This window comes from Bombina bombina, chromosome 12 (assembly GCF_027579735.1).
Source record: "Bombina bombina isolate aBomBom1 chromosome 12, aBomBom1.pri, whole genome shotgun sequence".
Taxonomy (NCBI): Eukaryota; Metazoa; Chordata; class Amphibia; order Anura; family Bombinatoridae; genus Bombina; species Bombina bombina.
The window spans coordinates 120055495-120072432 of record NC_069510.1 but is presented as its reverse complement, the minus strand read 5'-3'; the positions used below and the strand labels follow the sequence as shown (position 1 = coordinate 120072432).

The window sequence follows — 16938 nt, the reverse complement described above, 5'->3', positions numbered from 1 at the left end:
CTGTTGCTCCACCATGGAGACTAAATTTGGTTCTTAATGTTCTTCAAGGGATTCCGTTTGAACCTATGCATTGCATAGATATTAAGCTTCTATCTTGGAAAGTTTTGTTTTTAGTAGCTATCTCTTCGGCTCGAAGAGTTTCTGAGTTATCTGCTTACAATGTGACTCACCTTACCTAGTTTTCCATGCAGATAAGGTGGTTTTGCGTACCAAACCTGGGTTTCTTCCTAAGTTTGTTTCTAATAGGAATATCAATTAGGAGATTGTTGTTCCTTCTCTGTGTCCTAATCCTTCATCAAAGAAGGAACGTCTGTTGCACAATCTTGATGTGGTTCGTGCTTTAAAGTTCTACTTACAAGCAACTAAAGATTTCCGTCAAACATCTTCATTGTTTGTTGTTTATTCTGGTAAACGGAGAGGTCAAAAGGCTACGGCTACCTCTCTTTCCTTTTTGGCTGAAAAGCTTCATCCGTTTGGCTTATGAGACTGCTGGCCAGCAGCCTCCTGAAAGAATTACTGCTCATTCTACTAGAGCAGTGGCTTCCACATGGGCTTTTAAAAATGAGGCTTCTGTTGAACAGATTTGTAAGGTGGCGACTTGGTCTTCGCTTCATACTTTTTCCAAATTTGATACTTTTGCTTCTTCGGAGGCTATTTTTGGGAGAAAGGTTCTACAAGCAGTGGTGCCTTCCGTTTAAGGTACCTGTCTTGTCCCTCCCTTCATCCGTGTCCTAAAGCTTTGGTATTGGTATCCCATAAGTATGGATGAATCTGTGGACTCGATACATCTTACAAGAGAAAACAGAATTTATGCTTACCTGAAAAATTTCTTTCTCTTGTGATGTATCAAGTCCACGGCCCGCCCTGTCTATTTAAGACAGGTAGTATATTTTTATTTAAAAAACTTCAGTCACCACTGCACCCTATGGTTTCTCCTCTTTCTTCCTAGCCTTCGGTCGAATGACTGGGGGGTGGAGCTAAGGGAGGAGCTATATGGACAGCTCTGCTGTGGGTGCTCTCTCTGCCACTTCCTGTAGGGAAGGAGAATATCCCATAAGTATGGATGAATCCGTGGACTCGATACATCACAAGAGAAAGAAATTTATCAGGTAAGCATAAATTCAGTTTTTTACCTCTGTAATTACCTTGTATCTAAGCCTCTGCAAACTGCCCCCTTATTTCAGTTCTTTTGACAGACTTGCATTTTAGCCAATCAGTGCTCACTCTTAGGAGCTTCACGTGCGTGAGCCCAATGTTATCTATATGAAACAAATTAACGCCCTCTAGTGGTGAAAAACTGTCAACATGCTTTCAGATTAGAGGTGGCCTTCAAGGTCAAATACATTAGCATATGAACCTCCTAGGTTTAGCTTTCAACTAAGAATACCAAGAGAACAAAGCAAAATTGGTGATAAAAGTAAATTGGAAAGTTGTTTAAAATTACCTACCCTATCTGAATCATGAAAGTTTATTTTGGACTTGACTGTCCCTTTAACAACATATTCCAGCACTGCAGTGGTCCTGCCACCACCCTCCCCACCCTCCCCATGACGTATGTCAGGGATGGTGAACTGGAGGCCCAACAACCACATAGAAATAGAAACATAGGTTGTGACTGATAATAAGAACCATAGGCCCAACAAGTCTGCATGAATTTAATTAAGTGTAAATTTAATTAGCTTGAATGATAGCTTTATGCTTATCCCAGACATTAATTAGTACGTAGGATAGACTTATGTTTATCCCAGGCATTAATTAGTACGTAAGATAGACTTATGCTTATCCCAGGCATTAATTAGTAAGTAAGATAGTCTTATGTTTATCCCAGGCATTAATTAGTATGTAGGATAGCCTTATGCTTATCCCAGGCATTAATTAGTATGTAGGATAGCCTTATGCTTATCCCAGGCATTAATTAGTATGTAGGATAGCCTTATGCTTATCCCAGGCATTAATTAGTACGTAAGATAGACTTATGCTTATCCCAGGCATTTATTAGTATGTAAGATAGACTTATGCTTATCCCAGGTATTAATTAGTACGTAGGATAGACATATGCTTATCCCAGACATTAATTAATACGTGGATAGTCTTATGCTTATCCCAGGCATTAATTAGTACGTAGGATAGCCTTATGCTTATCCCATGCATTAAATAGTATGTAGGATAGCCTTAAGCTTATCTCAGGCAGTAATTAGTACATAGGATAGCCTAATGCGTAGTGCCCCATTGCCACTGCTTGATAGGTTTGGACTTCAGTTTTTAGGCTCCTGGATGGTCCTTGTGGGATTGATCCAACAGCTTGGATAGCTGTCCAGGTTGTGGAAGGTTTTGTATTTTGAAACCTATTTCAGCTTTTGGCACCTTTTTTAAAGGGCTGCGTGTCAGCTGTTTCTAGTGTTTCTAGATATAGCTCTTACTCTAGGCCGCGTAAGGTCTGTCTGAGTTATGAGACCTTGGCTCTTCTTCCATTGTCCCGGGTGGGTTAGATCTCCTTTTGGGGATCTGTGTTCCGGACGTTGGTTGATCCCGGTGGGGACTTGTTTAGCTCGTGTTTTCCCGGAGCTGGGAAGGTTTAGCACCTTTTCTCTCCCCTGTGTCCTCTGCCTGTGTGGAGGTGATGGGGAGACTAGCCCTGTTAGTAGGGTTTTGGGAACTTCAAGGTATCCCCCCTGTTGTCCTGTGTCCTGTGAAGTCTCTTCATTTGACTTCTAGCTTTGCTCCTTGGAAAGTTGAACTTTATCTAGGGGTGGTTCCTTCATTTGGTCGGAGATTTTCGAGTTCTCTGTGCTGTCCGGATTTTCTGGATATGCTCCATCCCTTTTGTCTGGATTGGCCAGTCGGGGTGTTTAGTTCCAGGGTTTAGTTGCCTGAACTATCAGGTACCCAGACCTGTTTTTTCCTCCTGAGTCTTCCTCTTTCGGGGGCTTTGCTCCTGTCCCAGTTTTGGGTTGTTTGGATCTCAGGGCTGGTCGGGATGTTCCATGGTGGTGGGAACTTTGGCTATGTCGTTGCTCCATCTACCTGACCGGGTCAGGGTTGACCTGGTCTATCTGAGTATTTATTACTCCTTGCCACAGAGTAACCCATGTCATCTGGGGTTTGCTGGGTGGCTTGCGCCTCAAGTATGGTGGGTTCCTACCCAGCTTCTGGCGCTGGATTCCAGGCTTCTGGTGCGCCTTAGGGTTGCATTCCCCTGTTAGTTTGCCAGGGTACCCGTGGATCTCTGCTCTGCAGGCGAATGGGTTGGCTGTGCCTCTGTTGGGCGAACTACTTGTGTGGGGGTCCTTTCTAGGACATTTGCAAGGGATTTTTTTCTTCCCGTTTTAGCTGGTGGCTTCGGGCCTTGAGGATTGTTGTTGCCCTTCTGGCCTCTTCCCTTTTTCTTTAAGGGATATTCGCTTCTGGGGAGACTGAGTCCTTACTAGGGGCTTCTCCTGGTCGGGAAGTGGAAGGAGAACTTGGTTCCACCTGGAATCTTGCTGTTTCCGTGTCAGACTGTGGGGCCTTGTTTTGATAGATCCTTGGGTCTATGGCCTTGTCTGTTTTCAGAGTTGTGTACTCTGGGGGGTTGGCTTTGCCATCTTTACGCTCATTCCTGTACCAGTTTCTGGATCTTTGTTCCCTTGTATTGGTGACCCTGCTAGGTCTGCAGGTCAGGATGCCTAAGTGGTCTATGGGTCACGGTATCCTTTGGGATGTGTGAGCTTGCTGTGTCTATTATTATTTTTTTTTTATGATTTTTATTGAGACTTTCAAAAAGCACAGGTACAAGTATAAACCATTACAACAATGAGAGCTAACATCATTATGGATACGTGGTTTAGGTTGAGAGGTGAATCTTAAACCGTGAGGTATATATTATTCAACATTTGAGATACATAAATATACTTTTATATATCCAACAATTATAATAAAATAAGGTTACTCGCATATAAGTATTGTGTATTCTGATGGAAAGAAGAAAAGGAAATTATCTCCCCTTGTTCTCGGGATCCATTCGGGTCTCTGCAGACTTGGCCTTCTTTTGAAGGAGGCTTTCCATTATTGGATTTTGCTGTACCTTTTGGGTATCTCTTTGGTTCACCCTTGTCCTCTCCCTTTTGGGGATTTTGGTACTGTACTAGTAAGGGTTGTGTGGGGACCGACTGCTGGTTGACGTTTCTCTTAGAGGAGTGTTGGCTCAGTGAGTCTGCTTTGCGGTCTCTAGTTAGGCCTTCTGACTATCTGCGGGTCAGTGTCCTTGGGGCCCATTCCTTCTAGTTTTTTTTTGCTCGGCTCTGACAAAAGCGGGGTTTGGTTGGGTTGTGGTTTTTTCAGGCCTGGTGCCCTCAGAATGGGCCGCCTATGGTACCCTCCCGTCTTGGCATTCAGTGTCCTCTATTGCTTGGGTATTGTTTTTTCCCAAAAGTAATGAATGCAGCTGTGGACTCTTTCCATTTTAGAAGAAAAACATAAATTATGCTTACCTGATAATTTCCTTTTCTTCTAATGGAAAGAGTCCACAGCTCCCCATCCATTATTTTATGTGGGGCTTCCGTGTTATTCTTCTGGCACCTTTCACCCTGATATTTCTTCTACTGTTCCTTGTTCCTCGGCAGAATGACTGGGGGATGAGGGAAGTGGGAGGAGTATTTAAGCCTTTGGCTGGGGTGTCTTTGCCTCCTCCTGATGGCCAGGGTCTTATTTCCCAAAAGTAATGAATGCAGCTGTGGACTCTTTCCATCAGAAGAAAAGGAAATTATCAGGTAAGCATAATTTATGTTATTAAATAGGCCTTAGCAAAGAAATTTGTTATAGCATATTATAGCTGTAGCTGTGAATTAAAAGGTATCTTATTCTTATATTTAATATTAATTAGACCAGGGTAGTAAGTGTACTAGTGTTAAATATTAGTATTAAGAAAGGATTTATGTATTTTAATGCCATAATGTGTTTGTGGTTATTGTGATATATTTTAGAATGTGTTTTATTGTGGCTAAATAAGAAGTTATCTCATGCTAGATTAGTTGGTATATGTGAAATTGGTAGTATTGTGTAACAATCTCTGGGTTTAAGGGAAGTATATTAGATTATATTGTGTTAAAAATAGTGAATTATATTTCCCTGGAAATTCCATTAGATTGTGGGAGTTAAGATAAGATTTCATTGTCAAATTTGAACATAGGTAAATACAAACGTTGTTAAATAAGCTATATATATTGAATTGATTAAACTTTCTGGCTATTTATAAATTATTCTAGTATAATTCCTGTGTGATATTTAATAAGTGAATCATTTTGAGTTGAGGTTAATTTATAGACCTATGGTGTCCATAATACTGAGGTACCGTTAATTCATTTTGAGTTAAGGTTAATTTATAGAAGTGTTTTGTCCATTCATGGGATAATAGACATATATATTTGGTCAAAATGAATACACTGTTTTCTGCATAAATATAATCAATGTTTTTATAGAGATTAACTGGTCAGAACTCAGGACTTAATTTAATTTGAGATTAAATATTATTGTTCATAATAATTTTGTCATAATTTCTAGATATCTCATTAGCATTTTGGAATACGATACAGAGACTATATAACGCTTCACTGGAGGGTATTGACAAATTCTACCATATCAGAATTGAAATTGCTGACGATAATTTTGATTGATTTATTAATATTCAGAATTCCATTAACCAAAAATATTGTTACGTAAAGTTATATAACACGTTGGAGGTTACTGCTGAGATAGAATTAAATAATATTGTAACCTAGGGTATATAACAGCCTTATATATATCCCTGGCATTAATTAGTATATAGGATAGCCTTTTGCTTATCCCAGGCAGTAGTTAGTATGTAGGATAGCCTTATGCTTATCCCAGTCATTAATTAGTATGTAGGATAGCCTTATGCTTATCCCAGACAGTAATTAGTTTGTAGGATAGCATTATGCTTATCCCAGACATTAATTAGTATGTAGGATAACCTTATGCTTATCCCAGTCATTAATTAGTATGTAGGATAGCCTTATGCTTATCCCAGGCAGTAATTAGTTTGTAGGATAGCCTTATTCTTATCCCAGTCATTAATTAGGATGTAGGATAGCCTTATGCTTATCCCAGGTATTAATAAGTATATAGGCTAGCCTTATGCTTTTATCCCAGGCTATAATTAGTACGTAGGATAGCCTTAATCTTATCCCAGGCATTAGTATGTAGGATAGCCGTATGCTTATCCCAGGCAGTAATTAGTATGTAGGCTAGCCTTATGCTTATCCCAGGCTATAATTAGTACGTAGGATAGTCCTATGCTTATCCCAGGCAGTAATTAGTATGTAGGATAGAATTATGCTTATCCCAGGCAGTAATTAGTATGTAGGATAGCCTTATGCTTATTTCAGGCATTAATTAGTATATAGTATAGTCGTATGCTTACCCCAAGCATTAATTAGTAGGTAGGATAGCCTTAATGGAAATTTATTTCAAGAATCAACCACCCTTTCAGTGAAGAAACTTCTGTAAATTACTCCTGAACTTACTACCCTTCAGCTTTTTATGTAAAATACTCACAGCCTCAGCTTTACAAAGCCCTTTAATATACTTGAAAGTTGCTATCATATCACGTCTCATTCCCTTCTCTCTAAGCGATACATATTTAGGTCATTTAACCTCTCCTGGTAAGTTTTATTGCTTAGACCATGTACCATTTAGTAGCCTTCTTTGTACAGATTCCAGTTTGTTAATATCCTTCTGAAGATATGGCTTCCAGAACTGCACACAATACTCAAGATGAGGCCTAACTAATGATCTATAAAGTGCCATAAGAACCTTACTATTCCTGCTGCAGACACTTCTACCTATACAACCAAGCACTCTACTGATCTTACTCACTGCAGTACTTACTATTCCTGCTGCAGATACCTCTACCTATACAACCAAGCACTCTACTGGCTTTACTCACTGCAATACCTACTATTCCTGCTGCAGATACGGCTAACTATACAACCAAGCACTCTACTGGCCTTACTATTCCTGCTGCAGATATCGCTACCTATACAACCAAGCACTCTACTGGCCTTACTCACTGCAATACTTACTATTACTTCTGCAGATATCACTACCTATACAAACAAGCACTCTACTGGCCTTACTCACTGCAATACTTAATATTCCTGCTGCAGATACCGCTACCTATACAACCAAGCACTCTACTGGCCTTACTCACTGCAATACTTACTATTCCTGCTGCATATAATGCTACCTATAGAGCCAAGCACTCTACTGGCCTTACTCACTGCAATACTTACTATCCCTGCTGCATATAATGCTACCTATAGAGCCAAGCACTCTACTGGCCTTACTCACTGCAATTCTTACTATTCCTGCTGCAGATCCCGCTGCCTATACAACCAAGCACTCTACTGGCCTTACTCGCTGCATTACTTACTATTCCTGCTGCAGATACCGCTGCCTATACAACCAAGCACTCTACTGGCCTTACTCGCTGCAATACTTACTATTCCCGCTGCAGATACTGCTACCTATACAACCAAGCACTCTACTGGTCTTACTCACTGCAATTCTTACTATTCCTGCTGCAGATACCGCTTCCTCTACAACCAAGCATTCTACTGACCTTACTCACTGCAGTACTTACTATTCCTGCTGCAGATACCGCTTCCTCTACAACCAAGCACTCTACTGACCTTACTCACTGCAGTACTTACTATTCCTGCTGCAGATAACACTATCTGTACAACCAAGCACTCTACTGGCCTTACTCACTGCAATTCTTACTATTCCTGCTGCAGATACTGCTTCCTCTACAACCAAGCACTCTATTAGCCTTACTCACTGCAGTACTTACTATTCCTGCTGTTGAAACCGCTACCTATACAACCAAGCACTGTGCTGGCTTTACTCACTGCAATACTTACTGTTCCTGCTGCAGATACTGCTTCCTATACAACCAAGCACTCTACTGGCTTTACTTGCTGCAATACTTACTATTCCTGCTGCAGATATCGCTACCTATACAACCAAGCACTCTACTGGCCTTACTCACTGCAATACTTACTGTTCCTGCTGTAGATACCGCTACCTATACAACCAAGCACTCTACTTGCTTTACTTGCTGCAATACTTACTATTCCTGCTGCAGATACCACTACCTATACAACCAAGCACTGTGCTGGCTTTACTCACTGCAGTACTTACTATTCCTGCTGCAGATACTGCTTCCTATACAAACAAGCACTCTACTTGCCTTACTCACTGCAATACTTACTATTCCTGCTGCAGATACCTCTACCTATACAACCCAGCACTCTACTGGCCTTACTCACTGCAATACTTACTGTTCCTGCTGTAGATACCGCTACCTATACAACCAAGCACTCTACTTGCTTTACTTGCTGCAATACTTACTATTCCTGCTGCAGATATCGCTACCTATACAACCAAGCACTCTACTGGCCTTACTCACTGCAATACTTACTGTTCCTGCTGTAGATACCGCTACCTATACAACCAAGCACTCTACTGGCTTTACTTGCTGCAATACTTACTATTCCTGCTGCAGATACCACTACCTATGCAACCAAGCACTCTACTGGCCTTACTCACTGCAATACTTACTGTTCCTGCTGTAGATACCGCTACCTATATAACTAAGCACTCTATTGGCCTTACTCACTGCAATACTTACTGTTCCTGCTGTAGATACCGCTACCTATATAACTAAGCACTCTACTGGCCTTACTCACTGCAATACTTACTGTTCCTGCTGTAGATACCGCTACCTATACAACCAAGCACTCTACTGGCTTTACTTGCTGCAATACTTACTATTCCTGCTGCAGATACCACTACCTATACAACCAAGCACTCTACTGGCCTTGTGTGAGTGTATTCTGAGAACCAATTGTGTTTTTTCTCCAGTTGTTTTGAATAACTGTGGTCTCTCCATGGGGAACAATATATATTTCTTTGGGCCTCCAAGGACAAGCTTTCATTGCACATTTTTTATGACTTAACATTTCTACTTGATGGAATAATGGCAGAGATTCAATTAAAATGTTATTAATGCTTCCAAAGGGGAGTTTTTGTCTGGTTCTGGACATAAATGTATTTATTTTTTGGGTGGGGGGGTGACTCCTACCTTGTAACAGGATTAATTCATAACAACCCTAAGTCAAGAAGACTCATCTCTAAATTCCCAAACGCTTAGATAATTTCATTCTCATTTGGTTTCTCCTTAAAGTTTGGCTACAGTTCGGAAGATTTCATTCTATTCCTGTTTAGCAAGCATCTGATCAAATTACAATTCCGTTGCTTCTAGTATTTGGCTCTTTCACGTGTCTCCTAAGAGATATTGGCAAAATGTATTTCTATCACTTGGACAAATGTTTTTGGAGATTTCTGATATTAGTCACTCTCAAGTATATTTTCTGACACCTGAATTTGTAAGCCGTCCTACCAATTTGGAAACGATCAAGCTACTTTAACAGTATGCATTCTGCAAATCAGAATATTAAGTACTTTAGTTGTGCCGATGTCATATTGGAGTCATACAATATTATTGCTGTAACCATGGAGAACAAAGTAGGGTTCTTATGAGGCTTTGCTTATGCACAGACCAGAACAAGAAGACGACTATCTTTCTGGGTGTGTCCTTATTTTTGTTTCTCTTGCAGGGCAGAATTGCTGGTTACTTCTCCAGGTCCCCAGTTTTTGTTTATTTCACAACTGGCTATAGAATCCATTCTGAAGAATAAGGGTTTTCCGTGTACAGGACCAATATATCTGACTATTTTAAAGGTTTTTACGGTGTTTCCAGATGGTGTAAAGAGAGGGTTCTTCATTGGGCTTTTTTTATAGAGGTTCAGCTTTTAGCGCTAACTTTGTTTAGTGGGAGACAGCGCTTCTCCCAACATTTTACTATTTTAAACTCTTAAAATATTTATTTTCTCCCTTCTACTTAAATTTGCTCTTACATGTGTTTCAGTACCATCTGAACATAAGCATAAGTAATGATTACGCTTATACATCTTCAAAATACTTTTTGACTTCAACAAGACTTTCAGATCTAGAACCTCTGCTCTTCATTCCTCCTTTTGTGATGTGTATTATTATAAAGAGGACCTTAGAACATTTGTTTTGATCTAAATCCTAATCCTATTAACTCATCATCTGATCCTAAGTTCTGGTCTTTTCTACACAGCTTGTTGTAGCCATAAAGGTCATCTACAAGCCATTATAGACATCTGTAAGCCTTCTTACGCTCTTTCTCTTCATGTAGTCTCATAAAAAAGCTCTTTCGTGGATTTGTCCAGTTACTTTATTATGGACAATGTTAGAAATGACACTGAATCATTACTGGTGTAATTATTGTTCCTTATTTCTGTCCGGATAGTTTGTAGTTTGGGTGAGACCCTCAGGAAGGCGTGTGTCTATATAGGGGAATCGGACAAGCATGAGGACTTTTGTGAAATTTCTACATAACTTTAAGTGGATAGAAGCTGAGTACCTAAGAGTCCGTTTTCTGTGCAGAATATATAGAAATGGACTTATCATAATATACATTTGTTTTTGTGCAGTTAGCTATTGATATACACACTACTATATACTATACGTACTTGCTTGTATATGTTTGTATGTATAATAGAATACACGTAGCACACATCCAGCTTACTATATAGAAACTTTGCACCAACAACTTTCTCTATTTGTTTAATAGGGATATATAACTTCCCCCAATTGTGCAAACAAACTCACATTGTTGATTGACTTTCTGTTTTCCTACAGGTGCAAAAAACTCGTAAAGAAGCCGATGAGATTTGTCTGCAACTGGAAAGAAGCGTCTCTGAAAACAAAAACTTGAAGGATGAAATGAACCGAGACATGGAACAGGTAAACAAACTTCCAAAACCCAAAGCTGTTCATATTGCGATGCTGATAGATCTTAAGTTTAGCACAGCAGAGTTGCAAATAATTATTTACACTTGGCTAATACTAACTTCTGGCTGCCTTTTGGCTTCCTCTCTGTAATATAATGGTAATAAAGTTTTCTCCATCCATGTGACTTTGGTATATTACATTGGTCTTGCTGCTTTAAACGGCACGGTTTACATATGATTAAACAGGAATGATTCCTCCTCTGACACATCTCACCCTTTAGGTGCGTAAGAAGTTCCACTATCGTTTGTCTGAGCTTGAGCAGCTCCCAGAGATGCTGAGGATAACGGAGATGAAACTGCAGGAATGTCAAGAGCAGCTACATGAATATGAGAACAAGAATAGCGAGCTGACTTCCATCATCTCTGATCTACGCGTTCGGGTAAGGAACTGGCGCAACACCATCTGCACAAGCAGTCCGTCATATGTAGTACAGCAGAGAAGCCAGTGATCTCCTGACGCTTCTGAGATCTTCATCTGTGCAGTTTCCTCGATCTGTTATCTCTACATCCCTTAGTTATCGCTAAATTAAACGCCGTTATAAACATAATTTGTCTCTAGTGTGATCTCTTCTTTAGTTGTCTTTGCATGAATTTCTTATATGCTATATTTCCTGACGTAACCAATGTCCGGTATGGTGATCTGCTAATTTCGTACAACTTTGTGGCATATTTCTTCACTCAGCTAATTGCTATTTACCTCTGTCTGCATGAAGCCTGCGGTCTCTCATCAGTTAAGTTTACTCACAGGTACTAGTACGTTAATTTGTTTTATTTAACGAATGTAGAGCCTTGCCCGGGTGATTGGTATCTGAATACTCTTCCGATTTTACGTTTCCTTTCTTAGTGTAGATATAGTTTAATACTGCTGTTGTTTTATAGATGGAGCAGCAAGGAGACAAGATGGAATCCACAAGGGACCGTTACCAATCTGCTACTGAAGAGAACAAGCTTTTGGTGCTGAGACTTGAGGAACTGGAAAGGTGACCTCACCAGACATTTAGTTTCAAAGACCTAAAAAAAACAAATGTTATTGTGCTTTCCTATCTAAGCATGAGGCGCACCGTCAGGTAAACCATAAATGTGCTTTATTTCTCTGCCAGGAAGCTGGAGGATGCCACTACTCAGAACAGAGAACTCATGCAGGTCGTAGCTAAACGCGAGGACTCCATTCACCAGAACCAACTGCGGCTGGAGGAGAAAAGTCGTGAGTGTGCATCTCTGGCGCGCCAGTTAGAAGCCGCTATTGAGGACTCCAGAAGGCAGGTGAGAAACGGCCAACGGGTCACTGAGTTGTTCTGATATCTTTATAGTATATACCTGCAGTTATTAGCTATACTGAGTAATGTATACCTGCAGTTATTAGTTTATTCTGAGTAGTATATACCTGCAGTTATTAGTTTATACTGAGTAGTATATACCTGCAGTTATTAGCTATACTGAGTAGTATATACCTGCAGTTATTAGCTATAGTGAGTTGTTAGGTCAGGATATTATGTATATATTATATAGTATATACCTGAAGTTATTAGCTATAGTGAGTTGTTAGGTCAGGATATTATGTATATATTATATAGTATATACCTGCAGTGTTGGCTATGCTGAGTTGTTAGGTTAGGATATTATTTATATAATATATTATATATACCTGCAGTGTTGGCTATGCTGAGTTGTTAGGTCAGGATATTATGTATATACTATATAATATATACCTGCAGTTATTAGCTATGCTGAGTTGTTAGGTCAGGATATTATGTATATACTATATAATATATACCTGCAGTTATTAGCTATAGTGAGTTGTTAGGTCAGGATATTATGTATATACTATATAATATTTACCTGCAGTGTTAGCTATGCTGAGTTGTTAGGTCAGGATATTATGTATATACTATATTGTATATACCTGCAGTTATTAGCTATAGTTAGTTGTTAGGTCAGGATATTCATATTTACTATATAGTATATACCTGCAGTGCCCTGCATGACCACTAATAAGGAGCTATATTACCTCCTGTGTTTGACACACACAGACGAGCAGGACAGACAGCACAATCTAAGCTTATTTTACTTTTCTTCAAAACAGGTGGATCAGACGAGAGAACGTGCATCATCCAAAGAGCGAATAACACAGTCTAAGATCCTGGATCTGGAGACCCAGTTGAGCAAAACCAAAACCGAACTGAACCAGTTCCGGCGCACCAAGGATGATGTAAGTAAATTGCGCTATGTGGTGGTATTGCATACTCAGAATGAATAAACGCAAATGGGTTAAAAGGACATGAAACAGCAGCAATTTTATATAACTTTCTAATTTACTCCTATTATCACTTTTTTCTTCATAAATGGAAAGAGTCCACAGCTGCCTTCATTAGTTTTGGGAAATAAGAACCTGGCCACCAGGAGGAGACAAAGACACCCCAGCCAAATGCTTAAATACTCCTCCCACCTCCCTCATCCCCCAGTCATTCTTTGCTTTTCGTCCCAGAAGGTGGGCAGAGAAGTGTCAGAAGTTTGTTTTTGTCTCTTATGGAGGGTAGTACTCTTCGACATGGGACGGGAGTTTTAAGTAATCCCGTCAGTCTCTCAGTGAGGGCTTGGATGAAAGTTAGAGTCCGGAGATGCAGGAAGAGTCTTTCTGTGAAACCATCCCTACACATTTTAACAACTCCACAAGCATTCTGCGTTGTCGAACTTCGCTTCGCTGCCTGCTTTCTTCTCTCAAGTCCATGGCGGAGGCGAGGCTACTATTCATTACACTTGAAGGGCCGTGTTCCTGTTCCACGGCGTAGATTTCGGCAAGATTGTTTCATTTTACTTCTTCATGATTGTACTGTAACTCATTTGTTCCTGCGAACTCACAATGAAAAATACAGGGTCTCAGTGGGACTCCTTTAGTATCTACGGAGCCTGTTGCAGAACACGAAGAATCAAGGGTTAATATCTCCTGAGGGGGATTATTGAACAGGGTTTTTTATAATCATGTTTATGTGATTCAGTCTGCTTATGTGTAGTGTTAACTGGGCTCGTGGCTCTTGGAGCATAATGGCCTTTCGAAGTGACGCAACCTTACAGTCGGGCGCGCTTTTTTTGGACTGTGCGGTTCACCTTGTGACCGGGCATGTTTACGTTCTGGTCTCCCATTTCCGCATTCCTGACTGTGTGGCGACGGAGAAATCTAGTGCGCTGGTGTCTGATTCATAGGAGGTGGTGAGTGCCCCAGCCATTGTGGGTGTCAGGTGCCGTTTAAATTGTTTTATATTTAGTCCATTTTTTTGGTATCCTTTATCCAGTTATGGAGGATACTGATGTTGGGATTGTTCAACTTTCTGATTCTGATTCTTCGTCCTGTGACGAATGCGAATTGGCCCCATTGACTCAGGTCAGCCAGTTATGTTCTTTAGGCCGTTCTAGAGTGCCTTGTTGGTCAGGGATTCAAGGGACTGCTGAGCCATATGCCTCGGGGGGGCCCTGTCCTCCAGGAGGCGAGTTCCCTACCGCTCCCTACTACTACACATGCGGGTAACCCAGGTTATGTTTTTTTGGATTGTTCCCCCCGGAGGTTGTGGCACGTTTTCGCTTTTACATGCTTTTGGCGCTTGCGCATCTACAAAGTCTAGATGTTTATTTGTGATTGTGTTCGTGCCCGATTGTCACAGGTCTCTTGGCCACAGGAGGGCATGTGCAGATCCCTGCGGGTGTAACTGTTCCTGAGTTTTGTGACTTTTATTACAGACTGGCTCACCTTCGTGTTCTACTCAGACACGTTTGGGGACCCTACCCTTCTTGGTTACAGAAATCATCAGTCTCCTCCTTCAAATGGCTCACCTCGTTAGACATGGGGGGATGAAGTAATCTCCTTTAAATCTTGTTATCGAGATCCTTCCTAGTTTTGTTGGAAGAACAGGGTTTCCTTTAGGCTGGTCCTGCGGATTTTTCTGTTCTTCTTGGGCGTTAACCCTCGGGTTGCCTGTCATTTTATTTTATCCGGTTAGGATGAATTTTAGTTTTAGTTTTCATACTATGTTTCCTGTGGGAACTTTCTCTGGGATCGATACTCGCTGTTTGCTTCTACGGAGGTTGTTCGGAACAGGTTAGTCCCATGTTTGTCTGTTTTTCTTCCTCCCTCTCTGAGAGCGGATTTAGCCAGCTTGGCATTTATGACCCTGGTTGTGGGCTGGTCCTGCTTGGGTTCAGATCTTCTGTCTCGCGGCTTATTCAGACACGTGGCGCCTATAATACCTTGCTGGTCAGGTTGGGGTGCAGAGTTCTTTCAACATTATTTATTTTTCTTATTTGTTTTAATTCCCCCGGTGTTGGGAATGCTCTGCATCTCCTTCTTGGGATAGATGAGGTCCTAGTGGTTTTCCACTCGTAGGGTTCGAGTATTGCCATCCAGGTGGCATCCAAGCCCATTTTTTACTGTCCTCGGATTTCGAATCTGAGGTGATGTGGAGGCTTGATGTTGCTCTGTTCGGGTGACTTGTCCTCACTGTTCCCCTTGTGTATAGAGCTTGTGGCTATCTGGACAGCTAGCTCAGCATACTAATGCTCTGTGGCTACTCTGTACTGTAGCAAACCGAGGGTTGCTAGTTCGATCCCTGGCAAGGTCTACTCAGCCTTCCTCCTTCGAGGTTGATAACATGAGCAGTGCCTTGTGTCCCTTAAGGGAGATTAGCCACGCTTTTCAAGCACAATCATGTTATTGTTGCTTGGATGTCTGTTAGCTCTAGTGTCCTTTTATGGCCTTGGCTCTTTGGAGTGTTAGGCTCCTGCAAGGGGTGGTCTCTTCCCTTTGGGTCGGGACGTGCAAGAGCTTCTTGCTCTTGTTATCCGGTTTATTCTGGATATTTTCCCTGGGAGGTCTGTTTTTTTATATCAGACGAGGGATTTAAGTTCCTGGAAGATTGTTTAATCTAAACATTTGTGGGGCCCGGGCTTCTTGTCCTGATCTTTCGGTTGTCGAGGGTTTTGGTCATCGTTTTTTCTTTGTGGATCCCGCTGTGGGATGTTACCCTAGGACTGACCTGGGGGTTCCAGTTTCCGGGGTACTTGGGCTTATCCCTTGTTCTGGCTGTTCTGTTTTACAACTTGGCCAGATCTTCTGAGAGCCCGGGCTCCTTGGGGCTTGTCTTGTGCCGGACGATACGGTTCCCTTGGGACAGCCGACTAATGTGACCTGATGGTGGGCTTTCCTGTCTAGCAAACGGAAGGTTTGCGGTTGCTCAGCTGTCGCTTTTGCACCTGGTATGTGTGCTAGCACAATGGTGTTTTAAGGGGTTCTTTCCGTGTTCATCAGTGACCTTGCCTTGTGTCCTCTCGGTTCTTCCTACGACTTCCTGTCTTATGGACAGGTATTTATCTACGCTCTCCTCTTCAGGGGGCTCGTTGTCCTCCGTACGGAGGTGTGGTTCCTTTTTTAGGGGCCTCTCCTGTGTTTGGGAGGTTGGAACAGATGTTTTATCTGGTTCAGGGATTGGGCTGCTCTTTGAGTTGTTCCTTTCCATCTGGGGAGCTGTTGGCTCCGCATTGAGACTTAGTCGGGTGGCTTTGCTAGATCTCTTTGGGTCTAATGCCTGCTCGATTGTCTTTAGGTTGAAGTGGCTTTGTCTATTCTTCCGCCCTTTTTGGGGCCGGTCTTGGGGTTCCTTTCTGTTCCCTTGCTTTTTAGATCTGCCGTTGCTTGGGCTGGTCCGGCTAGGTGTAGGATCTGAGATCTGTTGTTTATCCTCAGGTCTTGGGGGTGCCAGTGGACCTTTTATGTTAGAGGTTCTGTGCCTCCTACCCTTTGAGATCTGTGAGTAGGTCTGGCGGCCTGGATTGCCTGGAGTGTGTCCTCTGCCTTGGAGGTTGGGCAATCTGCTAGTTTGTTCGGACGCTTTTTCCTTCCTACGGATGACAGCGTGTTACTGGATTTAGATGTTTTTGTTCTGAGTTTGCTACTTGTAATTTTTCTGTTTGCTCAGTCTCTGAGTTCTGACGTTTTGAGGACTTTGTCTTC

At 41.6% G+C, this 16938-nt stretch overlaps 1 protein-coding gene across 2 annotated transcripts in view; it reads left to right on the top strand.

The window, feature by feature from the left end:
* Positions 1 to 16938, top strand: part of ODF2 (outer dense fiber of sperm tails 2) — a 126068-nt gene that overhangs the window by 97901 nt on the left and 11229 nt on the right. For both annotated transcript variants that reach the window (XM_053695885.1, XM_053695886.1), the window contains exons 16-20: positions 10789 to 10893; positions 11162 to 11320; positions 11820 to 11920; positions 12041 to 12203; positions 13024 to 13149. In XM_053695885.1, coding sequence (XP_053551860.1) covers positions 10789 to 10893; positions 11162 to 11320; positions 11820 to 11920; positions 12041 to 12203; positions 13024 to 13149 — 654 coding nt within the window. The remainder of the gene's footprint in view (positions 1 to 10788; positions 10894 to 11161; positions 11321 to 11819; positions 11921 to 12040; positions 12204 to 13023; positions 13150 to 16938) is intronic.